This window comes from Poecilia formosa, unplaced genomic scaffold (assembly GCF_000485575.1).
Source record: "Poecilia formosa unplaced genomic scaffold, Poecilia_formosa-5.1.2 Scaffold131, whole genome shotgun sequence".
Taxonomy (NCBI): domain Eukaryota; kingdom Metazoa; phylum Chordata; class Actinopteri; order Cyprinodontiformes; family Poeciliidae; genus Poecilia; species Poecilia formosa.
This window is the reverse complement of record NW_006800070.1, coordinates 1,594,082-1,620,176: the sequence shown is the minus strand read 5'-3', so window position 1 is coordinate 1,620,176 and position 26,095 is coordinate 1,594,082. Positions and strand designations below refer to the sequence as shown.

General features: G+C 39.7%; 1 protein-coding gene and 2 long non-coding RNA genes across 17 annotated transcripts in view; 1 reads left to right on the top strand and 2 right to left on the bottom strand.

The window, feature by feature from the left end:
* Nucleotides 1-26,095, bottom strand: part of smoc1 (SPARC related modular calcium binding 1) — a 67,814-nt gene that overhangs the window by 21,358 nt on the left and 20,361 nt on the right. For 2 of the 15 annotated variants that reach the window (XM_016676267.1, XM_016676270.1), the window contains exons 2-10: nt 19,727-19,892; nt 18,276-18,344; nt 14,491-14,603; nt 14,289-14,388; nt 10,349-10,402; nt 9,475-9,522; nt 6,206-6,238; nt 4,652-4,741; nt 4,141-4,221 (exon numbers count right to left, since the gene is read on the bottom strand). In XM_016676267.1, coding sequence (XP_016531753.1) covers nt 4,141-4,221; nt 4,652-4,741; nt 6,206-6,238; nt 9,475-9,522; nt 10,349-10,402; nt 14,289-14,388; nt 14,491-14,603; nt 18,276-18,344; nt 19,727-19,892 — 754 coding nt within the window. Of the gene's footprint in view, nt 1-4,140; nt 4,222-4,651; nt 4,742-6,205; nt 6,239-7,039; nt 7,088-9,474; nt 9,523-10,348; nt 10,403-14,288; nt 14,389-14,490; nt 14,604-18,275; nt 18,345-19,726; nt 19,893-26,095 lie in introns of all 15 variants that reach the window. The other 13 variants (XM_016676269.1, XM_007561916.2, XM_007561915.2 and 10 more) reach the window with 13 other exon arrangements.
* Nucleotides 51-595, bottom strand: LOC103144772 (uncharacterized). The gene is made up of 2 exons (XR_476946.2): nt 509-595; nt 51-135 (listed from the first exon to the last, which is right to left on the bottom strand). It is a non-coding gene; the product is annotated as an uncharacterized LOC103144772 (long non-coding RNA).
* Nucleotides 841-13,672, top strand: LOC107837291 (uncharacterized). Its single transcript, XR_001663306.1, has 3 exons — nt 841-912; nt 8,210-8,216; nt 13,660-13,672. It is a non-coding gene; the product is annotated as an uncharacterized LOC107837291 (long non-coding RNA).

Below are 26,095 nucleotides of genomic sequence, written 5' to 3'. Positions count from 1 at the left end.
TGTTTCACTTTCTGAAATTACTGACAAAGAATTACTGACAAAGCTTTTTCACCACCTTTTATTATCTGAGACGTTGTACAGACAGTGTTGCAATGGAAAGGCTTGAGTCATGTCCAGCGTCGGTTCTAACCCCAGCTGCCAAACGAGATACCAACACAGAACTGAATGTGTTCTGTTGAGCCTCTCATGTCAAACACCCCCATTCTCAAAATAATGAATTAAAACAGTTTATTATACAGAGTTTTATGCTGGAGCCAAAAAAAAATTAAAAGATTCTGTACATATTTTACAAATGAAAAACGGTTCATGCTGGAAATCCTTCAGGTTTGTGCGGATTGGAAATATCTATCCTCCCTGCCCGTCATGAAAATCTTTATTTCCAATCATTTTTCTCCTTGTTTTGTCAATTTCTAAGTTTTTTGTTTTTTTTTTGTTTTGTTTTTTGTCAGCAGGGACTGGAAGAGAGAACACAAACCTCTGGAAGTAAATATCCTAAAAGAAAACTTACACAAGAGCAAGTAGGACAGACTGGGGCAATTTGCTCCACAGTTTTGGTTCAAAGACAGAAAATGACCATCTAAAGTACATTTAATTAGCTCGTTTTATTCATCCCACTCTGGCCGTCATTATTCAGGTGAGACTATTTACAAATGGTGTCTTCTCTTCCTTCCTTTTTTGCTCTTCTGTCCTCCACTTCCCTCCATCCCGTCTCTTTAAACCTGCTCTCCTCCCTCCATCGCTCCCGTCTCCCGTCACTTTCTCCTCTCCGCTCCAATGGCTTTCAGCTGTGGGCTAATCGTTGCAGTATTGTTTCTAGGAAGCCTCCGCTGCAGTTAAAGTAGCAGCTGAAATAAAGCCGGGGAAAACCGTGCCGAGGAAGGCTTTTAGGTGCATGCGTCGAGACGATGAAGGGTTCGGTCACGGAAAATTTCAGCTCCTTTCGCAGCTTTTCAACACGTCGTTCGTTACTTCCCCCGTCCCCGTCTCTCAGTCTTCACTTTTTGTGCCGCAAAGTCAAACAGATGTGAATGCCCCGGCACCGCCCCGAGACAAAAACGATTGGATCAAAAGACGAAAAAGATGAGTCTCAGATGGGGAAAGTCCACGGCTAGCGAGCGCAGTTCCGTAAATGACGGAGCGCTTTCCAGACTTTGAACGCGTCATCAGATTCTGGCAGCGACGCATCTGTTTGGGGGGAAAAAATGGACTTTGCGTCGGTTTGCCTAAGCAAACTCTCTTCGCAAACATTTACTCCGCTCCGCTGTCCGTCACAGTGGCGGGGTTATCCAGAGACACGGACGTCAGCGCTCTTGACTGGTTGGTTAGGACTCAGGTTTTTCCAGGAAAAGGGGAAAAGCTGTGAAGACTTTAAAACGGGGAGGATTCTTCCACCGTGCAAAGAAAGCAAAGCATTGCTACAGATGACTGCTTACGCTTTTAAGCCACTCTGGCCTCAAACACTGGCAGGAAGAAGCAAAACGCTTCCCATGAAAACACAGCGACGAGCGAGCTGGTAGCTAACGCTTTTATTTAGCTAAAGGTAAACAGAAACATAGCGCAGCTCAAGTGACTTCAAGTTTACGAATCCTTTTCTGCTTGGAAATACCTAAAAATACGTCTGAAGGTCTGAAGAGTTGGCTAAGAACTTAAACAATTGAAAAACAGATTTAAAAAATCACGCAGTTGTGGTTATTTTACCATTTTTAGGTTGTTTGGGGATTGGGGAAAAAAAGCAAATGTCCCAATTTGCCATAACATATGAAGGCGCAAACTGAAAAAAAAACAAAAATTACATACATTTTTTATATATATACATTTTAAAAATGTATTAATTCAATTAATTTATCAATTTAACTACAAATAAAGAAATTAAATAAAGAAAATCAGCAAGATTTCAGATTTTTTGCGTCACCTATTTATCAAAGAAATATTGACTACAGCATCTTTACAGACACTACTTTAGTTAAGTTAAACTAACTTAACTTACCAAGGGTTGAACATGGAACTTTATTGTTGCTAATGTGCTCTCCCCTTCCTGTATCTGCTACTGGTAATTCATAAAAACATCCTAACATCTAATAATCTGAGAGTAATTACTTTCCACTCCATGAACAGAAGCGTTTATGAAAAAAAAAAAAAAGAATTTCAAGAATATCCACCTCGACAAGAAGCTAATGGGTTGAGTTCAACAAAGCACAATTTCTGAATCACTAAACCATCCGTTACTTTTCGAAATTCACTAATTGTCCATGCGCTTGGCATGTTTACCCCGCTGGTGGCTGAACATACTTGGCTTCTGCTGCTTCTTTGCACACTTCTTCAACTCAAGAAACAGAAACAAAGCGCAGTGTGGAGTTACAGATGCGGACGCACACTTCGCTCACGTCTCCGACGTGATGACAGCTCCCCCTCGAGCAGGCTTTGTCCGTTTGTCCTTTTGAGGTCTTCAGATGCTAACTGGAAACAGGAAGCCGGAGTTTCCACTGAGCTTTCAAAGAGCTGCCACTGCAAATATATCTGAGAAACTCTAGGTCTTCACTCCGCGCCAGACCGCAGCTTCCTTTGCTGCGTTGCCATCAGTCAAAAGTACTTAGAGAAACACAATATGCAATCACTGGGATCTTCTGCTGTTTGCAATGAAGCATGAAATGCGAGATGAAATATGAAAACTGAGTTCAGGAAGGAAATAAGACGGGTGAGGTGATGTGTGTAGATAGAAAGCAGCATCATGAATTCAAAATATCCGTTGCGTGAAGGGTAGTAAACAAGCAGATCAACATGTGGATCAGAAATAGAGTGCATGCATATTGAAATCAGAGTCAATCTCAAAATATGTCCTTGTTGATCACATCTGACTTCACTTTGTGGCTGAGATGCTAAACAGGACATTATGTTGATGTTGGAAAAGAAAGAGGAGTGAGGAATATGAAGGTTAACTGCGATACTCTACTGAAATATAACAATTCTGTTTTCCATATATTATGTTACTTAACATTTTAACTATTAGTTGTTTTGAAACAGATTAAAGAAAACTGTGTCAGTAGCAATTACTAATTCAGCCCTTAGTTTTCCATAAAGTCAATGTTACTTTTGGTGAACTTTACTGGTACTTTCCACAACTCTCCAGAACTTTCTTAAAACTTTTCAGGTGTTTCTCGTAAAAGTTTTTTCCCGGAACTTACCTGGTACTTTCCGGAACTTTCTTGGACTCAAAAAGAGTCCAAGAAAATCTACAGATTCATTTTTCACAATTTAGAAATTACTTCCACAGAAGAAGTAACACATTTTGGAAAGTACCTGGGAAGCTCCATAAGAGTTCCCAGAGAGTATCTGGTAAGTATGAATGAAGTTTCATAGACATTACAGGAAAGTAACAGTTAAGTTGTGAGAAAGTAATGCCTGGTTCACACGGCAAGATTTTAAAATTGTCTGCCGATTTTCAAAACCCGTCAGATTTGGTCGCACAGCGTACAGTGTGCCACACGGCAGGGGCAACACAACACACACAAACCGATTTCACTCGCCACCAACATGCAGATTTCAGATGGGAAATCTGACAAAACCTCTCGAGAACAAATGTGAGTTCACAGGAAACAAACATGGCCGACTGGGAAGAAGCAATGGCGAAGGTTTGTGGACTACGTTTAACAGAGAAAAGGCAAAACGAATATGTTTCCAACATCCATTGGACTTTCTGCGGTGCCAAGGCAGATGTTTTGTCTTCTGTATGTTTTAGATTTCCCCTTCGTTTTTCCGCCACCTCGCTTTATGATTGGCTACACGTCACATTCAACAGGCTGTGCTGTCGTTTGTCTTTGGCGAACATCACACATCGACAGTTCAACATGCACAATTTCAGATCGGAACGGACCAGATCACTCTTAACACATCACACACTGCAAGAACAATGCAAAAACACTCTAGTGTTTTTGCATTGAGAAAAGTGTTTTGTTTTGGTTTCTAGTGCAAATATCTTGGCGCACTTGAAATAAGACAAAACAAACTCACAAGTAACTTTTCACCAAGATGTAGGAGCTTATTTTAAGTCAATAAATAATTGTCAATAAATACTATAAAAATGATCTAATCTGAACAGAAGGGAGCGTGCCGACGTTGTCAGAGTGCGTTTTCTAGTCTCACCTTGCCTTCTGGAAGTGGAGCTGTTCTGCTTATTCTCCATGTAGCCCAGATGTTTTATCCATAGTGTCGGAGCAGTTATCTCTGCGGTGGCAGCATGACAGAGGAGAGGTCAGTAGCATTCACAAATAGAGGTATTTACTTTAATATAATGTCTAACTTATTCAGCAGTCTGGTTTTTGCCCACAAAACCAAACTTAAAACAGCATTAAAAGTCAAAAGACATCAAATATGAAATGCAATTTTTGACATCTGGATATTTCCATTAGGTGGTGTTTTTCTTTTATTATGTTTTTGAAGAGAATAGATCTTAGGTTTGGAAATGAACTTGTTGACAAAGTACGGCTGCTGCAATTTGCTGGAATACGATGAGCCTGAGCTCACAAAGGAGCAATTATGTGAGCCGCGTTTGACCCCGGAGAGCCATCACGGGTCTGTGGTATGCGCATTTAGTCGTCGAGGCGACCGTCTTGACCGTGCTGTAACGGCGGAAGAGCTGTAAGGGGAAGCTTACCTTCGCCCTCGGGAGGGATGTGGGTCTCCATGGTGGGAGTGGGCTTGGAGCCGTCGTCTGGGTTGAGAGTGAGAAAGAAACGGAAGGAGACTACCATTATTGAGATTAATACAATCTACTCTCCAGAACTGTTGAATGGTTGGGATTTGCACTTGGCCCGGCCAAGAGAGAGAGAGAGAGAGACAGAGAGAGAGAGAGAAAGAAAAACAGACAGACAGAAGAAATGACAGACAAATCACAAGACAACCACCCACCCGTGGGTGCCTGTGGAAGCCCGCGTCTATAAATCACTCACAACATGATCGGGCTGCGCGTTCAGCGGGCGGCCTCAAACCTCCATTCAATATCCACGTTCAGCTGCAGGTAATTCAAACGACTTCCATCGTCACAGCGAGGGAATCAGTTGATGGTTGGTTGACTCGAAACACTAGAGCCGAGCAGGCACTGAGGCTGCGCTCAGTTTCAGAAGTAATGTGGTCTTTGTGCACATGAGGTTATTTAGAGTAACTCTGGTGATGAGTTAAACATGAGGTTATTGCGTCAAAGTCTTTTTGGGTGTCCAAGTTAAAGCTTCTCTTTAACTGCAGATCAGCTCTTTTGATATTTGCGAGAGTTATGAAAATGTATGTGTTATAAATAGTAATAATATAGCTCTTATGTAGTATAAATGTTACACTTAAGCACCAAGTATAGTCAGCGCCGTGGCTAAATGTTATGGCATTATCACATCCATGACTGTGTGATACAAAGACAGCCGTCCACATCAAATGTCAACATTAGCAAACTTTTCTTTGTTGTAAAAAAAAAAAAATTATATTTTTCAAATTTGAAAAAAATATTTACACGTTCTCCTGGAGATTCGGATCTCCAGGAGAACGTGGTGACCACAGCTCTAAACTGTGGTCACCACATAAATATTCACCACAGAGCCGTGAGTACTTCTTGTTTCTAAACTATAATTCAGGGATCAGACATTTTCAGGGGCTGAATGATTCCATCTGAACAACTTTACAGCTGCAAGTTGTTGCGGGATTTCACACCCACTGGATTAAAACTGATTGGTTTCCTGGGACAGATTAGCTTTCAGACATAATCCACAACTTTTCTGCAGGCCTGAGGTTTGAGTTATTCCAGCACCTTAAAGCTACAGTCGGCAACTTCAGAAAATAAATCAAGAAAAGTGATCAAATATCCAGACAGGTTTACGTTAGGAAATGTTGTTTCGCTCACGTTCACACTTCATTCAAACATTTTGAGGCTTGTTTTATTTAATTTTGAATCTATAAAAGATTGTGCCGTAAATTTCAGAAGCGTTTTTGTCGTGTCACCATTTAACAATGAGCCTCACAGCCCCCCTTATTAAATATAACATTCATACCCTTGATAATTTCATGCAAATTTCCCCACTGGCGCTTTACCATTGATCTTAGAGAAGCATAGCAATGTAATTTGACATAATGCTGCAAGCTAAAATCAATATTTAGACATGCTGGCAGAGTCCTTGTCCAGGCTGAATCATATTTAACTGTGAATTAATCTGCCTAGTTTACTCACCCTGTTTGCGGTTTCGCAGCATCTGGAACATTCCTTGGGAAATAATTATGTCAAAAGCATACAACAGAAAATGTTTCAACATCACAGCGGAAACCTTCAAAGTGAGATCAAGTGTCAAAACATTCAAATAATTTACAAACTACTAAAGAAAATACTCAAAATCTTCTATTTGTTGGTTCTTCCCTCCAGTTTTTGAGAAGTTATGAACTGTGGAGGTTTTCGAATACTAAAAGAAATGGGTTTTTACTGATTAAATAATATTTTAAACAATTAAAATACATATTTTAATATATAATTCTTAACAGCAGCCTTGAACAGTGTCTTCCTGTTTAGAAAGAAGTTAAATTTGCAAAAATAGGTCTCAATTTATTTTCTGTGTTAATAGAAGTTTACTTTCTAAAAATATACAAAAGAAAAATCAACAGGACTTTCAAGTGGAACTTAAACACCAGACAAATTAAAATATATGTCTGATTTTTTTTTCATTCATTTACAGTTGTACTCTAAAAAGGAAAGCAAAAAATCTGATCCAACGCATTCATAAATAATTACCAACAGTTGATTTTGATTTTTCAAAATATCTATCAACTTGTGTAAAAACTTTTGTTCTTCTGTACAAAATTTCATCTTTTTTTCTTTTTTTTTTTTGCATGCTTTCACTAATCCTAACTGTGAAGATTCACGGCTTCCTGTTGCGGCACTTTTTACTTGTGCAAATATGGACTTTGTGCATGTTAGGCAGAGCAAAACTGGGTCAAAAGACCTTTTGAGCTGCTTTATCCCAACACGCAAAGAAACAAACAAACGGAGGACATGCAACAGATCTCAGCTCACCTTTTCTACCCGCGTTCGGGGGCCCAGGCGGTCGGTCGGTTACTGACCCTGCGACATTTGGAGGGAGGGGGTGGAGACACAACAGAGAGTGAGCAACGCTTCAGATGGTGGAAACAGACAGTTCTTCTGAGGACCTTCACTTTAAAATATTTCAATTGGATTTCGTTATTCTTCTGATTGTCTCTAAGCTTGTCGGTCGACACAGGACGAAGAAACACGACACCAGCTGCGCTTCCATTACAAACTGTCGATATTCTGCTGACGTCCGAAGAAAACGCAACTTCAATAACTGCGGTGTTTCCATTCAGTAAGAATCGCAATTAAAGTCACGTGTGAATACGCTTGTTCGACTCGACAAGTCATCCTCCAACTACTTCCTGTCTTCTTTGGCAACATTCGGTTGTCGATCGTGTGACTGGCGTGATGCGAAAAGTGTTTCCATTGCAGTTTTGCTAAATAAACCAATTTTGATACAGCCATTTTAGCACTAAAACAAGGTTTTTTTGTTACATTTTTGCCACTAAGCAAAATTACTTTCGAAATGCCAGATTGCGCGATGACATGGTCAATGGAAACGCAGCTAGTCTTCAACATCTTGCTGCAGAGGGAACCCTATGTTAGTACTTGATTGTATCCGATTGGAGACGTTGCACCCGTTTCATCAGCCTCACACCAACAGAGACCAATTTTCTGGAAAATTACTGGTAAAAATGTTAAAAATGTATTTTAATTTCACTGTATTGGTCCGGCACATGCAGGTAGTCAGTTTCATGCATGGTTGCTCTCGGAGAAAATGCATCAAATGATCCAACCAATCACAACAGAAGGTCAAAGGGCAGAATTTTGAGTGAAAGCAACTGGAAGAAAAACTTACTAACTGAGAATCCACTCCTTCCAGCATCAGTTCCCATATTTTCACTGAAGTTTCCTGCAAACGTATGTGAGATGATTTACTCGGGTGATCGAGTCAAGTTCGAGTCCAGCAGGTCTAGTTATATCGAGAAGGGAAAAACAAAAACAAAGCAAAACAAAAAAAAAAGACGAGGGCGTCGTGTTTCGGATGCATCGGCTGAGCAGGATCAGGTTTGCTACGCCCAGATTCTGCTTCCACCATCATACATACCTTTGCAAGAAACCATGAAGATATCGGACCTCATGCCGGGCAGAAAGGAGGCAGGTGATGATGACTGAGTTTTAGAGTTATTCAAGACGGACATTGAGATCATGTGTCCAGTTGAAGAGCAGAGAAATTTGGGTTTTCAGACATTTTCCCCCCCCAATGATTTCAACCACTTTTACAAAAAAAAAAAAAGAAACCATTTATGTCAACAAAGGCTTGTAGATTTGGACACAGTACCTGGTAAAAAAAAAAAATCACTTTTCACAGTGTCTTTGTGTTTCAGGGTAGGATCCTACCCTGAAACACAAAGACACTGTGAAAAGTGATTCTGGGTTATTTTAGGGTAGGCTAAAACAGGTTTACCCTAAAACACAAACCCTAACCCTTGTATTCAGCTCTCCTGAGTCAGTGCTCAGAAGAACCACCATTGTCAGCGACCGCAGCTGGAAGTATTTTTTGCGAACGTCTCTGCCAGTTTTTCCAAACGTAAAGACTTCCATTCTCGAATGGGAATGGAAATAAATGTTAAGATCCAAGTCTTAAAACGAGTTATCAGTTGGATGTAGATCTGGACTTTGACTGGATCGTAAACCGTTCCGTTGTAGTTCCGGCTGTATCTTGAAGGCCATTGACAACGTAAGATGGTAAACATTTTGCCAAACAGGATTTCTTAAAGCATTTCCTTGTGTTTCCGGCTTCCTCGTTCTTGTTGAAATAAGAAATTATTTTACAGCATGATGTTACCAATGTGCCGAATAAAATGTTAAAAACTCTGGATATCGTTTCGTAGTTCTGTTTTAAATTTCTCCACAACTTGATGCTTGACCGATCTGCTGCGTTTCTTGGTCTTCAAGATGAATTTTGTTCTTCAGCACACGTCTGAAACATTTACAAAAAAAAGCTTGTATGCATCCTGAGACCATATTACGCACAGAAGGACTCGTTTGTTTTTTTTTTTGTTTTTTTTTGTTTTTTAATTTGGTACCTTATGAAGTCAATTAGTTGCCCTGGGTCTTTTTTTAGGAGTATCAGGTTAGACGGGGCTGATGAATGCCAGATGTCTCAGAATTTTATGAGTAAAAACTTTTAGTTTTTATTTCTATCACTTTCATTTGACTCCACTTTGTGTAATCCAAATGAANAATCCTAACTGTGAAGATTCACGGCTTCCTGTTGCGGCACTTTTTACTTGTGCAAATATGGACTTTGTGCATGTTAGGCAGAGCAAAACTGGGTCAAAAGACCTTTTGAGCTGCTTTATCCCAACACGCAAAGAAACAAACAAACGGAGGACATGCAACAGATCTCAGCTCACCTTTTCTACCCGCGTTCGGGGGCCCAGGCGGTCGGTCGGTTACTGACCCTGCGACATTTGGAGGGAGGGGGTGGAGACACAACAGAGAGTGAGCAACGCTTCAGATGGTGGAAACAGACAGTTCTTCTGAGGACCTTCACTTTAAAATATTTCAATTGGATTTCGTTATTCTTCTGATTGTCTCTAAGCTTGTCGGTCGACACAGGACGAAGAAACACGACACCAGCTGCGCTTCCATTACAAACTGTCGATATTCTGCTGACGTCCGAAGAAAACGCAACTTCAATAACTGCGGTGTTTCCATTCAGTAAGAATCGCAATTAAAGTCACGTGTGAATACGCTTGTTCGACTCGACAAGTCATCCTCCAACTACTTCCTGTCTTCTTTGGCAACATTCGGTTGTCGATCGTGTGACTGGCGTGATGCGAAAAGTGTTTCCATTGCAGTTTTGCGAAATAAACCAATTTTGATACAGCCATTTTAGCACTAAAACAAGGTTTTTTTGTTACATTTTTGCCACTAAGCAAAATTACTTTCGAAATGCCAGATTGCGCGATGACATGGTCAGTGGAAACGCAGCTAGTCTTCAACATCTTGCTGCAGAGGGAACCCTATGTTAGTACTTGATTGTATCCTATTGGAGACGTTGTACCCGTTTCATCAGCCTCACACCAACAGAGACCAATTTTCTGGAAAATTACTGGTAAAAATGTTAAAAATGTATTTTAATTTCACTGTATTGGTCCGGTACATGCAGGTAGTCAGTTTCATGCATGGATGCTCTCGGAGAAAATGCATCAAATGATCCAACCAATCACAACAGAAGGTCAAAGGGCAGAATTTTGAGTGAAAGCAACTGGAAGAAAAACTTACTAACTGAGAATCCACTCCTTCCAGCATCAGTTCCCATATTTTCACTGAAGTTTCCTGCAAACGTATGTGAGATGATTTACTCGGGTGATCGAGTCAAGTTCGAGTCCAGCAGGTCTAGTTATATCGAGAAGGGAAAAACAAAAACAAAAAAAAAAAAAAAAGACGAGGGCGTCGTGTTTCGGATGCATCGGCTGAGCAGGATCAGGTTTGCTACGCCCAGATTCTGCTTCCACCATCATACATACCTTTGCAAGAAACCATGAAGATATCGGACCTCATGCCGGGCAGAAAGGAGGCAGGTGATGATGACTGAGTTTTAGAGTTATTCAAGACGGACATTGAGATCATGTGTCCGGTTGAAGAGCAGAGAAATTTGGGTTTTCAGACATTTTCCCCCCCCAATGATTTCAACCACTTTTACAAAAAAAAAAAAAGAAACCATTTATGTCAACAAAGGCTTGTAGATTTGGACACAGTACCTGGTAAAAAAAAAAAATCACTTTTCACAGTGTCTTTGTGTTTCAGGGTAGGATCCTACCCTGAAACACAAAGACACTGTGAAAAGTGATTCTGGGTTATTTTAGGGTAGGCTAAAACAGGTTTACCCTAAAACACAAACCCTAACCCTTGTATTCAGCTCTCCTGAGTCAGTGCTCAGAAGAACCACCATTGTCAGCGACCGCAGCTGGAAGTATTTTTTGCGAACGTCTCTGCCAGTTTTTCCAAACGTAAAGACTTCCATTCTCGAATGGGAATGGAAATAAATGTTAAGATCCAAGTCTTAAAACGAGTTATCAGTTGGATGTAGATCTGGACTTTGACTGGATCGTAAACCGTTCCGTTGTAGTTCCGGCTGTATCTTGAAGGCCATTGACAACGTAAGATGGTAAACATTTTGCCAAACAGGATTTCTTAAAGCATTTCCTTGTGTTTCCGGCTTCCTCGTTCTTGTTGAAATAAGAAATTATTTTACAGCATGATGTTACCAATGTGCCGAATAAAATGTTAAAAACTCTGGATATCGTTTCGTAGTTCTGTTTTAAATTTCTCCACAACTTGATGCTTGACCGATCTGCTGCGTTTCTTGGTCTTCAAGATGAATTTTGTTCTTCAGCACACGTCTGAAACATTTACAAAAAAAAGCTTGTATGCATCCTGAGACCATATTACGCACAGAAGGACTCGTTTGTTTTTTTTTTTGTTTTTTTTTGTTTTTTAATTTGGTACCTTATGAAGTCAATTAGTTGCCCTGGGTCTTTTTTTAGGAGTATCAGGTTAGACGGGGCTGATGAATGCCAGATGTCTCAGAATTTTATGAGTAAAAACTTTTAGTTTTTATTTCTATCACTTTCATTTGACTCCACTTTGTGTAATCCAAATGAAACACGGAGAAAATACAAATAGTTTTCCAGGATGTTGTTTGTCAGAGGTGATAATTAGGCAAAGGAGTTTTGTCACATATTTCATTTGCTGGACTTTGGTCAAACTGAGCGGTTGGGTTCGATTGCTTGGCAAGTTTGAGCTAGAATAATTTCTTAATTACAAAAACAGTGTGATTAATAAAAGGGTGCGATTCTCCCTTTTTTTTATATCAATCCGATACGAAATGAAAAGAGGGCTCGTATTGTCGATACCGATACTTATGATACTTTTTATTTTAATTTGATGTGTCAAACTTCTGATCTTATGTGGTTTTTTATTGTTTTGTTTTTTTTGTAGTTTTTCCTTTAAATTATTTTGTTCAAACCTCACACAACATTTGGATGAAGTTTATAAGTATCTAAAACAAACTTTTAAAACATATTAATCATGCATGGGCAACGCAAACTAACAGTTTTATCGCAATATTTTGTGGTACTATTCTGAAAACGACATTGTTTTTTTTGTTTGTTTTTTTTTTAAAAGCTAGGGGGTTTTAGGTAACTTTATGACAGACTGCATGGTTCAGCATTCATTGTGCCATAAACACAAATAATATTCTTGAAAATCATTTCTATTTGAAACGGGCTGCTTTAGGACACCACTTACTTAAAAAAAAGTAAGTGCACACAGCAGCTGCACTTAATCATATTTTTCTTTCATTGATATTTACTTATCAATAAATTATCAGCTCTCGTGGAACTAATACTTCCAATCATTCTCTGGGTTCTGTTTTTTTATTTACCTTCTATAACTGGAATATATCGAGAGACCCATAAGTTGAGATTTATACCACGATAAAATAAATTTCACGATAAATGATACTATACATGCCCATCCCTAACATTGACCTGACAAACAGTAACCATAGGCAACAAATTAGTCTGCATTTTTTCTAAATAAAGTGCAACACAAAAAACATGCCATTCGAGAGCAAATCAAAATAAAATCTGATTTGAGGTAGAGCTGAGAAACTACAAAAGAAAATTTCAAGAGGGAATCTGAAACTAAAGTATCGATCTGATACTGAAACTGACTTTTTTTTAATCGATATTGTGGATTGAGCCGTCAGCCTCTAGTGACAATCAGCTTTGATTAAATCATTTTTGCATTAATTTTTAATTAGTCAGTTGAACACAAAAGTAGAAGTTGATTACTTCTACTTTTGTGTTCAACTAAACTTGGGGATTTCCTCAAGTTAGGAAATCCCCAAGTTTTGATAAGCTATATTAAACCCGCGTAAGCAAATCTTGTAAATCTCTGCTCTATGTTCCAACAGGGAGCGTGAACAACTCCAGAGGCACATGTGAACAGTTTAACCAGACAATCCAAAACGAAATTTGCACCATTTGCTCCGGTGACTGTGCAATCCAGTCCTGGCAAAGGCTCCTGAGTGTTATCTCACAGAGGAAAACGAGGGCGATTATCAGAAAGCGTTCCCATCCAGGATGAGCGACCAGAGTCCTGCTGAAAGCACTTAGAGCACCAGATAGGCCCCGGCATGATCCAGCCACTATTAGCCTTCTTGTTGACCTTGCACCTGCACCTGACAACACGTATCTGGGACTCTGTTCAAAGACTTCTTCCTTTATTCTTGGAACTGATCAATTCAAATCTGAGAACAAGTTGATGAGTATGATTTCCTTTAAAAAAAAAAAAAACACAAAGCCAGAAGCTAAAAAGCTAAAAGCTCAGGACAAAGGATGAAACATAGCTACTGTGCTAAGTCCTGCATATCTACCCTGCCATGAATCGCAACTAAATTCAATCCAAGACTTGACCGTCCAAAACGTTTTGCGGTCAGGTCAAGCGAGAACAGCTGCCGATGCAATTCCCAATTGTCTGTTTTGCTAATGCCAGACATTAACACCAATGAGTTAACAGTTCTGGAGCTTTAAAGAGACGTCTAATTAGAGGAGCGCTAATGGGTAGAGTATGTTTGCGGTCTTGTGCAAGGAAACAAAACACAATTTGTGGAGAGCCGAGCTCCGCTACGGCTTTGTTGCTCTTGGACGGGCCCCCGTTTTTGCATAAGTATATGTGGATCGCAGTGATTGGTTTATATTCGCAGTGTTTCGCTTCTAAAGGTCAGGGTGGTTTGCCCGAGGCTTTTGAGTTTTGCTTTATTTATTTTCCACATTTAAGGACCAACCAGAGCATGGCAGAGTGGCAGAGCTGGTGCAGAGCCTGTTGGTCTGGGGATTCGATTCAACCTCAAGATTATTACTACCACCACAAAAAAGCGGTGGCACATTTTTGTGCTGCCACCTAAAACATGGGACACCAACTTTGGAGACATAATTCCATATCGTGCCAAATGTCCCAAATGTATTAGCGACACTAAAGCTGCCAAATCTTTTACGTGTCCAAATAATCTGCTGTTTTTTATGATTAAATCAGACAAGATACAGAATCAGCTGACAGGAAGGAGACACCAAGGACACCAGGATGAGTCGGCAAAAGCCGAGTAGATTTCCTTCACACACTGGCTGACGAAGACCGCCCTGCCCAGTCAAAGTACCTGAACACACAGGCTTCCTGTTGTGCACAGAGGAGCCGCTCACTGGCTTGCCGTCGGCAGTGACGCACCAGCAGTAACCTGTCAAAGTGTGGCACTGGACCTGACAAACACATACAGATGCAAACATATCTGTTATTACAGCTGCGTTTATTTGAGTACGCTAGTGGAAAAGAAAAAGGAAGGTCAGGGGTAAAGCACACACCTGGGCGAACGTTCCATCCTCGTTGCATTCTGGGACGAACGTGGACTCCTGAGGTCTCCGCGCCTGTTCCAGCGCCTGGTTCCTCTCGACGTTGCACTTTGACTGACCTCCGTCTGTGGAAAACCAAAAAAAAATAAAAAAACAATAACGATAAGACCCCTGTTGCACCTGCAGGCTGCTCACTGCGCTTTAAACACTGAAAGACGGGGTGGGGGGTGAAATGTACAGTCAATTGAAGAATATTTCGAGGAATTGGAACAGACTTATTGATTCGGTTCTGACTCATCCGCAATGTGACGTAACAAGGCGAAGCACCGAGCGCTCTGTAGTTTTACTCTGAAGCAATATTTCTGAGATTGTGGGAAAAAAAGAACAGAGGAGGTTTCACATTCAAAGGTTGAAAATCCCATCAAGATGTGTGTGGGTTTTGTTTGTTTTTTTTCCTTTTTGTCTTTTACAGCGTTCACCTGTGGGGTTGAACTTCATGCTTGGCTGTTCTTGTAAATATAGTCTCAGCAGGGTGCAGAACAGAGTGGCCTGAACCCTCCACTTCAGCAGATGAGTGAAAGTTCATAAAAAGCAATCCCGGAGAAGACAGTCTGGAAAAGAAGGATGGAACTAAAACAGGACTTTGATGTCAAATGTAAAATGTAGAAAAATGGACTATGAATTTAGTTTTTATATTTATTTGGTGACATTACATTCAGAAGGTTTTTCCAGTCACCAAAAAGTAATAAATTATTGTTGAAAAAAGTGGTTATTTTTTCTTATTTTGGTCTTATGTGAACATAGCCACTCTCTGACCTCTTATGCTTCCTTGAACTTGTTGGTATAGGTGCTACTGGCTGTAATAAACATCTTCATTATATTGTTTGCACTAAATCCTTCTTAGATGATGAGATTTTTAGTGAGCTCCGCATATTTTGAGCTTTCAGAATGAGCTGTTTTAGGCCCTCTTCTCACTTTACATCAAAAGAAGCTGCTGTAGCCACACCACTCAATGGGTTCACTCAAATGTGAAAATGGCTGCATATACGGATGCAAGATCGTATCACCTTTCATCTTTGAAAAGCAGAAGTGGAACCTCCTATGCAACCAACAAGAATGTAGCAACAAAACACTTTTCCAGCAGTAATTGTGCAACAGTAAAACGTGGTAACTAAAACATGTTGGAGCTCAACTGGGGTTGCTAGGTGACTGGCGCCGCGCTGCTGGGGTTGCTAGGCGACGGGGCTTTCCCTGGTGATTTGTGACGTTACATTCTGGAGGTTTTTGATACGGTTTCATTTCCCAGACACCAAAAAATGTGAACTGAGTGCCAAAAGACAGCTGGGTAGTGTTTTATTTTATGAGCTTGAAGTTTTTCGTTATTGCTTTTATAATTTATTTATAATAGTATAACTATTATAATAATAATAGTAGTAGTAGTAATTTATTCTTTATTTCACCTGCAAAATTCCCATTGAGACTAAAAATCTCTAATCCCTGGAAATCCTGGGTTTTTAGAAGTAGAAAAACATGCAAAATTAGAATTTTGCGTCATAAGTCCCACTTATAGCTATATCTCTCTGTTGGTTGTTTCTACTTATTATTCTCATATTTGACTGAATTGGAGTTGTGATCTCTTTAGGGCTGTGCGTTTATCGTTGTCATGATAAATTCCAACTAAATCTGTTTAAAACCTTCCAAAACTCTCCTTATCGTCAGGATTGATGGTTTTTCCTATTTTCTTCACTGTTTGTTCAGCAGAAACATAAAAATTGCCAATAAATTGAAAAATACAGTTACCGTGTGCAATTTAGTGATACAAAGAAATGTATTATAAATGGGAATGGTATAATTAGCGTAACACACAGGTCATACACTTACCTGAAAAAGAAGTAATAAATCGTTCTCATTGTCATTTTTATTGTTATCACAATAGCACTGTAAAATATTGTGATAAAACTTTAAGTCCATATCGCTATGGCTCACCCTTGCTTATTGAAGACAGTCTGTTTTATTGTTTTAAAACAAAGGAGAAAAAAAAACTTGTGCAAAGGCAATTTAAGCTTCTCCCAGCTTTTTCTTTATGCACCGCAGGACTTTTATTGTGAAATAAACCCAAGCATTACAAAACGGAGGGGCAGAAAGTCAAAGTGAGTAGCCAAATATGGAGGGCTGTTCCAGCTGTAATATTCAAAGCCATCAATGAGACCATCAATATCATCCATCCATGCATCCACGAATTCATCCGTATCCAGCAGCTACCCATGTATCAATGCAATCCATCAAGTTCACCCATCTGAAACAGAGGAGGCAGGAATCGGGCTGCTGTTCTCCTGACGTGTAAACAGGCTTTGAAACGAGGGAGCCAATGCCAGGTTCACACCTTGACTCCAGAGCCGCATCCAGAGTCGAGGGCAGCCTGTGATCATGGTCTGTAAAAACTTACACGCCCACAGAGAGCTGGGAAATCAAAAACATCTTCTCCCCTAAACCCTAGTTTCCACTTTCCCCTTAAGGTTTTACGGCTCAAAGCTGCAACTTTGTGATCTTCAAAATAAATGCGTTTTATTGCTTTCCACATTTGCAGTTTATATCGTCGAAGGGAAAATGAAGACAGGAGACCAAGAAGAGCGTTTTAAGCTAGCGCTGATGTCACGCTTAGCCGGTCCATGAGCGTGTTCGCTGAAAGGCCAACACACGGAAACGGGCGAGTTGGAAGCTGAGCTGGAAGCGATGCTCATTTGCTTCTATAATCGCAGCTGCATGACCCTGAAGGTCAGACGCTCTTCGTCACTGTGAAGACGATAAGAGGACAAAGTGATCTTTAATGAGGGATTCCTGGTTGCGTGTTAATTACAAAACCATGCTGTGAAAGGGGATACAGGTGACTTTCAATAGGCAGTCCGCATTCAATGCAACTTGGCCCCCAAGATGTGATTCTGTCTTTTCACCTTATCCGCGTTTCCATGGCAAAGCAACATGGGGAGACCACCAGGTGATAGATTGGACGTGTTAAGGGCCGAACTATGTGGCTGCATTTTCCAGCCACATAGTTCCATTCTATAGCACAATAAAATAACTGTTGCCTTCAGTGGTTATAAAAATGCTACATATATCAAATATGACTTAAAAGAAGTTTGATTTTGTAATTTAACATCTTGAAATTGGGCTTCTGTCTCTTTAAAAACCGCTGCTCTTTCTGAAACTTTGCCTTCAGGAAGTCATTACATCCCTCCTGTATTAACCCTTTAGCAACATTTTTACCAGCGCTACACTGAAAAGTAGCTCGCATAAAGAGCTCAGCTGATGCGCAGCTCCACCAGGTGTTTGCTAATTTGCTGCTGGCTAGTCTGAAGGAGTTGGGGAGTCACAGAGGAGAGCTGGTCTGTGAGGAGAAAGCGTGGAAGCTGCATCTTGAAGATGGTGCTCGGTTAACCCAGGTGTTATGCACAGCTGAATGGTTGCCGTGGAGATTAAAGGATTTCTCAAACATACATGCAAGAAAAGTGAATGCATATAGATCACATTAAAGCTGCAAGAAGAATTTTCGTTACATCTACATCCAAATCTGTTCACCAAAGAATTCTGCTTTCGGGATATATTCTTCCTGTTTTTATTTGATTTTAACTCATCGTGTTACTTTTTGAGCCCTTGGATGATTGAGGCGTTTTGACTATAACTGTATTATGACCTTTGACTCATTAAAACATTTATTTGCAGTCCTCCAAATGAACCGATTCCCTATATGGGGTGAATTTCACAGCTTCTAAAGACTGAAGTGTCTCCTCAGTTCCTACCTTTCGGTTCTGGCTCTCTCCCATCAGATGTGGCCGTTGTTGCTGGAGCCACCGGCAGCGTAAACTTCACTGAAAGACAAAAGAATCCTTTACATGCAATGCAATGGTTTGTGATCAGTGCAAAACAGGCAGTTTTTGTGTCTGAAGCAAAAAAGACACCATGAATATACTAACTGAAGGTAAATCTGGTATTTTTTTTTTAGAAAAATATGTAGATACACTGTTTGACAAATGAATGCTCTATTAATAAATACATTTGTTTAAACTGAAAAGAGCTTTATTCGCATGCAAAATGTTTGAAAACCACAATAATTAAAAAAAATAGCACATTAGCATTAATTAATTATTTCTGCAGATTACGATAAACATGTTTGCATTGTGGAGTCATCTTTACATCTTCACCAAAATCGAGTTTTAAATTAAAGGCTACAATGTGCGTTTTGCGGCAAATTAGAGAAGTAATGACAATAATTTGATCATTATCAGTTTTTAAATTATTTTGTTGAACCTCGATTGTCCGAAAGCGTAAAACAGATTATGTACTGTTTTTATTCATTAAACAAAAACAATAATAAAGGGGGAAAAACTGATTTAAAAGTTATGGAATAACTTCAAGATGGCTGTGCACCGGGGTGAGCATTTATCGTATCGTTTATCACTTATCGTGATACATTTCTTATCAAGATAAGAAATTTGATCCATTACTGTCACAATAATTACCAATCAGTGCCGTTTAAAACCTTTAACTCTCTTTATTGTCAGGATTGATAGTTTTACCATTTTCTCTACTGTTTGTTCAATAAAAGCATAAACAAATACGAATAAATTTGAAAATGTGTCCTAAAGAAGCATTTTACAAATGGGAATGTTTTTCCAAGCGCATTATTTGTGTTTGTGGGTCTATAATTAGTGTGACACACAGTCGTACAATTGCCTGAAAAAGGAAATATTAAACGGTTCTTTTCGTCACTTTTATCGTAACCACAATATTGCAGCAAAATATCGCGATAAAACATGAAGTCCATTTAGCTGTGCAAAACCTCAATGAACCAAAGCAATGTTGCAATAAAGACTGGAAGAAAATGCAATGTTGCAATAAAGACTGGAAGAAAATCCTTCACCAGTGACGCGAGAGACTAATAAAGCCAAACAGAGTAAAATTTACTCCAGCTAATTTGGCTAATGTTGGATCTGCAGACTATTGACAGATGGTGTTTACTTTGTTTTTCCGTTTTGGTTTTTACCTCCGCTTAATGACAGCATTGAATGCGGCGTCCTTGTAGATTCGCGCTCAGATTTCAATCTCGTAAAAGACTTTTTATAATGTCCTAAAACACAAAACCCTGGAACAGAAAGGTGTTCTTGTGTCGATGCAACCCAGCCGGCGTGGCTTTTTTTTGTTTTTTTAATATATTTATTTGTTGTTTTTTTTTGTTTTTTGCTGTCCTCACCTCGACACCGTCCCCGATGCGCCATCGTCAGCGTTTTGTCCCTGCATCGGGCCCTCTGCAGCTCACAGTTTGTCTCGTAGGTCCGCCCGTCCGAACCGCACACCGGCTTCCCGAGCGTCCGCAGGCAGACGGACCCACAGTGGTTGTCTCTCTCTCCGATCAGCCACTGTTTTCCACAGAGAAAGCAACAAGGTTAGCACAGCGACGCTCTGCTTTCCGGCGTCTCCACGGTCTCGACTCCCGAGACTACTGCCTCGACTTGTCCCGCATTCCTTCAACACTTGTCAGCCGCTGCTTTTCTTTGTTTTGGCCACTACAAAAAGAAAAAAGGGATTTAAAGGAAAGTAAGAGAGATCAACCTTAAGGCTAATTTATCTTTTGGTTTGATGAGGACAGGTTCAACTTTGATGAGCCAAACTGACTGGTAGGAATCTCTACTTTCCCTCTCTCTGTACTTGTGATCTATCGATAGGAGGACAGCGTTCCCTCTGCCAGAACAAAAAGTTTAAACCCTCCAAGCAGTCACCAGATATTTCAAATCTAAAAGATTTTGGAAGAGTGAAAAACCTTGACAGGCAGACGCAAACGATGGTAGCAGCACATCAGCATTCCCCCAAAGAGTTGTGTTTTTGTTTCTTCACAAGGATTCAGACATTAATCTGTCACATCTTGCTTGGAAGCAATGTTGAAACAATCTCAAGTCCTTGTTTCATAATGAGCAATTAAAACAACAAGGTTTTTTGGGGCGGGGGAGTTTTCCCGTGGGAAAATGTTGCATTTGAAAACCTCTGTATGAATTTGCATGCGGCAGCGCTGGTTGGATCTGACAGTAGATCTTATAAAGGGCAGGTACTGAGGGAAGAAGGTGATGGAAAATAAGATGTCAAAGAGATGAAAGGCAGAAGAAGAAAAAAAAGAAAAGGGTAACATTCTTATCTTATCAGATAATCTGAAGACACTTGCAAAAAAAAAAAGAAGAAGAAGAAGAAGAAAGAAACGATGTGCTATAGGAGCGCATGTGAAGGTTCTGCCTCTGCTCTGGCTGTCAGACGGTCCCCCTGCTTCGGTGCCCGAGCTCCAAACAAACACAAGACGCTGTGTTTTGGAAAAACATCTGAAATTGTTGCTGGGAGACGGATTTTCTCTGAACATGTAAAAGAGATATCAGACGGTTTAGATCGAAATGATGCCAAACCACAGATGTCACGAATGAGTTGGCGCACGACGGGGAATTCATACACAAGCGATTTCCAGCGAGTCTTCAGACGTGCTCTGGTCTGCGCTCCGAGTTCGCAGCAAGCGGTTCCTAAAGAGGATACGCTCTGTTCAGCCATCGCAGCTGAATTCTGTCTGTCTGCAGTTTCGCCCAATTTTGATGTATTCGATCTGTCAGATCATGAATTTGTGCGAAAACCATTACATCGCAGTTCAGCAGTATGAAAGTTACGAGCCGATTCAGTAGGAGCGCCATTCAGTCAGCATGGCAGTTTTAGGATAGAGTAGGGAGTAGGTCTATGGGCTACACAAAATATGTACATTTTATAAATGTTTTTCACAGAATCATTCTTCAATGATGAGGTTTCAGTCTACTCAGTTCTGCCTTTCAGAACGAGCTGTTTTAGGGTCTCTTGTCACTTTAAATCCACTTTGTAGCCACGCCCCCCAACTCAATTTTTACACTCGCACGTGAAAATGACTGCGCGATTACACAACTGTACATCTTTGAAAAGCAGACGCAGAGCCTCCTGCGCAGCCAACAAGATGGCAGCAAGTAGTTTCACAATAGTAAGTCCACAACAAAACCCTTGTCTTTTCCAGCAGCCATTGTACAGCAACATATTGGTGCTCAACTTGGGTTGCTGTGTGAGGGGCAGTTCCTGCTGATTTGTGACCTTTCATTCCAGAAGGTTTTTGAAACGGCTCATTTTACAGACACCAAGAAACATGAACTTATTGCCAAAAAATGTCTGAGTGTTTTTTTTTGCTTTGTTTTGTTTTGTTTTTCTTTAATGCTTGAACTGTTTTGTTTTAGAAGCGCTGAAAACTCAAATGGAAGTACAAAATTTTGCAAAATGTGAATTTTTCCAGGGGGAGGTGGTGGAGGAGGTGGAGGACTATAAATATTTGGGAGTGGTGATTGGCAACAGACTAGACTGGTCATCCAATACTGATGCTGTGTACAAGAAGGGGATGAGCAGACTCTATTTCCTAAGGAAGCTTAGATCCTTTAATGTGTGCAGCAAGATGTTGGAGATGTTGTACAACAGCATTGTTGCTGGTGCCATTTTCTTTGCTGTTGTGTGTTGGGGTAGCAGCATCAGAGCCAGCGACTCTAAAAGACTGAATGGGGTCATCAGGAAAGCTGGCTCTGCAATGGGTCTGCAATTGGAGACCCTGGAAAATCTGGTGGAGAGGAGAACGTTGAAGAAGCTGTTGTCTACTATGGCCAACAAGCTGCACCCTCTCCATCACACAGTTGACAGACAGCGGAGCACTTTCTCACACAGACTGCTTCAGCTCCGTTGTCGCAGGGACAGATACAGGAAATCTTTCCTGCCACAGGCTATCACTTTATATAACAAACGTTAAGTTACCTTTGTACATATCTGCTCATTAATCGATATTGTACAGATTGTTTACAAAGCACTATTGTACAGACTGTACAGATTATTAATTTTCACTGTTCATACTGTACAAAATCTTACATCTTACATATTATATTTTATGCATTTATCTTATTTTTTATTTTTCATATTGTAATTGATCTGTGTGTATGTGTATGCTGCAACTGCACAGTAATTTCCCGGTTGGGATGAATAAAGTACTTCTATCTATCAATCTATCTATTTTGCAGAATGCGCCCCTTTAATGTTTTACATACAGAGAACAGAACTGCAGTTCGTACACGCTGAGAAACGGAAGAGAAAAGATGTTTTACCATTTCATCTAACGTAAAAGAGCAACACAGTCAGATGGAAGGAAAATCATCCCATCAGGTCCATCAGCCCTGCTCCCGCCACCTTGTTCCACTTATTACATTACGGCTTAATTGTGATCTGGAAGTGTCCATTTCAATCCCACGCAGCTTTTTGCATGTTCTGTTTGCCGTCGGTCCATGAAGACCAGATTCGGGTCAACAAATAGTCCTCACACCAACAAATTCCTCTTCTTCCCGTGTTACCGTTGGCTTCTCGACTGCTGCCCTTACCAGTCTCAGATTAAATCAGTCTCTGGTTCTCGCCTGCCTTGTAGGTTTTGTCAGATCAAGTTGCATACGGTGGACAGTGGAGCTGATGTGAGCCAAAGTTTTTAAAAATAAAAACAAAACATCTTTTTTAAAGTCCTGTGCACGCTGTGTTTGTCACAAAGAATACAAAATATTCTGATGATTGTTGCTATGATGCATCAAAATGGGGGAAAAAAAGTAGCTTAAAGGGCGGAAAACATTTTAGCAAAGGTATTTCTCGAGAGCTTTTGAGACATTTAAGCAGCAAAGCTTTTGAATTTGTAACTTAAAGGTTTCACACGTGGGAAACAGACTGCAGACAAGAAGCGAAGCCTGAGTTAACACACACGGCGGCATTGTTGAAGCATAAGTAGTACATGTTACTACAATGTCCCGTTATTGATAGAATGTTGTTTTTGTCTGGTAACAGAACCTGGACCTCTGGTTGATGACCTGCTGAGGAACCCAGAAACGTCCAAGAGGAACCAGCTGATGCTGAAGGACGGAGCTGAAGTCAGACTAGAAACCAACTTCACCGTTTGTTTCTATCTGGAAACTGTAACAGCTGTTTTATGGTGCAGCAAAACGCCAGAATGTGGTAAGAAAACTGGGCAAACACCAGGACAGATCGTTTCTTTTGCAGGGGACTTTTTCGTTATTTTACATTTGTCAAACTGTTCCCGCCAGCAGCAAAAATTATGGCAACTATAAACACGAGTTTTTACATTTCTGTCCGAGTTGATCAGAAACAAACCAAGTTTTCATAAGTGGTCAGTGATCCAGCTGAAGTGACCTCAGAGTATGCAGTCTTTATGACACCAAGTTCTCATTTTGCTTTTTTGTCACACTGGAAACTGACATGGATAAATGAAAAAAGCAGTTTTTAAAAAAATTATTTCATGTATTACAATAAAAAAAACAATTAAAACCAACTTGACCCTTCATGTTGACATCACCTCTCACTTAAATCTTGAGTTAATTGTGATAAACCACATGAAAAATCAAATTATTAAACCAGTAACAGAGAACATACATCAGAAACTCTGTAAAATGTCATATGAGTAATTTTTCTAACGCAGAACAAAATTGAAAACTATTTTTAGATCTATAGTTTATTATAAAAACTACAAAATATACTGAGATGACTGTATCAACTACTTTCTACAACATTTACATGTACCTAGATTAGACTTTATGAAAAACAGCTTCTATTTAAAGCAATAATGGCATTACATACCCAAATTATTTTTCAAAAAATGATATAAAATCCATATTCCATGAAAAAAAATGTACAAATGTTTACCAACACTTTTAACAATGCAGACACAAATGTAAAATATTTCTGAAAAGTTTATGATGTGTTAAGAAATTACCTAAATAATGCCAGTCGTGTGTAGATGTAGAATTGCATCAAAAATTTACCATGTTCATAAATCAATGTTTTTTTTTCCTCTGCAAAAATAAAATAACTGCCACTTTATACCATGATGAACCAAAGAGGTTAAAGTGTTAAAACTAAAAAAAACCATCTATAATTCATCAAAATAATTACCAAAAATATTCTCATCATTTCAAGACATGGAACAACATCGTTTTATCAGAGATTCAATAATTTTCAATAAATATTTAACTGTAATTATATTCCACATGGACCTCAGCTAAGCTGATAAATTAATAGAAAATTCTTAATTCATAAAAAAAATACAAAAATATTCTCATGTCTCCATGGAATCATATGTAGAACCAAACCAAATTAATAAATTCAGAAATAATTCATAATTAATCAACAAACTAGCAAGATATATTCAGGTAGCCATGTCTACATGTGGAATCATATTTCAATGTTTCTAGGTTACAGTGTTCCAGTAAAAAAAAAAAAAAAAGTGAATTGCACTTTATATTATACAACACTGAGGCAAATGTTGTTGCCTCTATAATTCATAACAAAAATATTTCTGTGTCCCTGGATTTAACGCTTCCTCAATTAAATAAATGCTAACATTTAAAGTCGGAAGATTTCAGAGTGGTCTAGTCAAAGTCTAGATGTAAATCTGATTCAGATGTTGTGCTACGCTCCCAAACCTTTTCAATGTGGTGGAATTAAACCGATTTGAATAAAAAATAACAAAAACAAAGCAAAGAGTCGTCGGCCTAAATCCCTCAACAACAGAGTAAACTCTCACAAACGCTACAGCCGAACTGGTCTCACGTTTACAGAGAAATGACTTTTTAACGGCAAACGGATCAGCCGTCATTTGAAGCCAAAATGTTTATCATGTCTGGAAAAGATAAAAATAAAAAAAATCACTTCTTTGCTGCGTCTTTTACCGCGTTCTTAAAAGCGAGACTCTACCAGGCACTGGTGGCACGGCACAGTTTGTTTGTGTTTTTGCTGGGAAGAAATCTGCGTGCAATGACTTTAAAGAGCTGAAACACAGATAAGATTCTTTGTGAAATAAAGAGAAGATACAAGAGGTGCAGCATCTGCTAGATTAAATCGAGCGATAGCAAAGCATGGTGGCTGAGGGGAGGGAGGCCAGATAAGATAAAAGGTTACGGCTCTTTACAGCTCCACCACAAATCTCTGCCTATTTCCAACTCCTTTTGGCCAGAGTTAGTTCTTCAATTATAGATACGTTTAGAAAAAGAAAAATGAAGGAAAATTTCAGACGGGATCAGTTGCCAGAACAGTATGCCCAGAACAAGCCAGAGTTTTAAGGAGGATTCCAGCCCTGGCATTCGGGAGAGGACGACAAACTCTTGTCAAACGGCTGAGAGTGAAACTAAAATATGATCTGTTCGAGGTGAGTAAGTACAGACAGGGGAGAAACAAAGCAGAGCATTTCATTTTTTACTTGTGCTTCTTCCTCTTGGCTCCGCCGGAGGACGAACGTAATCCAGCTGGAAAAGAAAAAAAAGAAAGAAAAAAGAACGCATCTGCCATTTATCAGATTTTAAAAGATTTGTTTAAGAGTACCAAAAAAGAAAAACCTATCCCTTCCACAGCAGACAGGGGTAAAAAAAAATAAAATAAAAATACATTTGGCCTGTTGGGGAGCCAGACGACAGCAGAGCAGTTTGTGTATATGATTAAATATTAAACGGCTCAAATAATGTCAAAACAAAACGACAAAAAGTCCAGA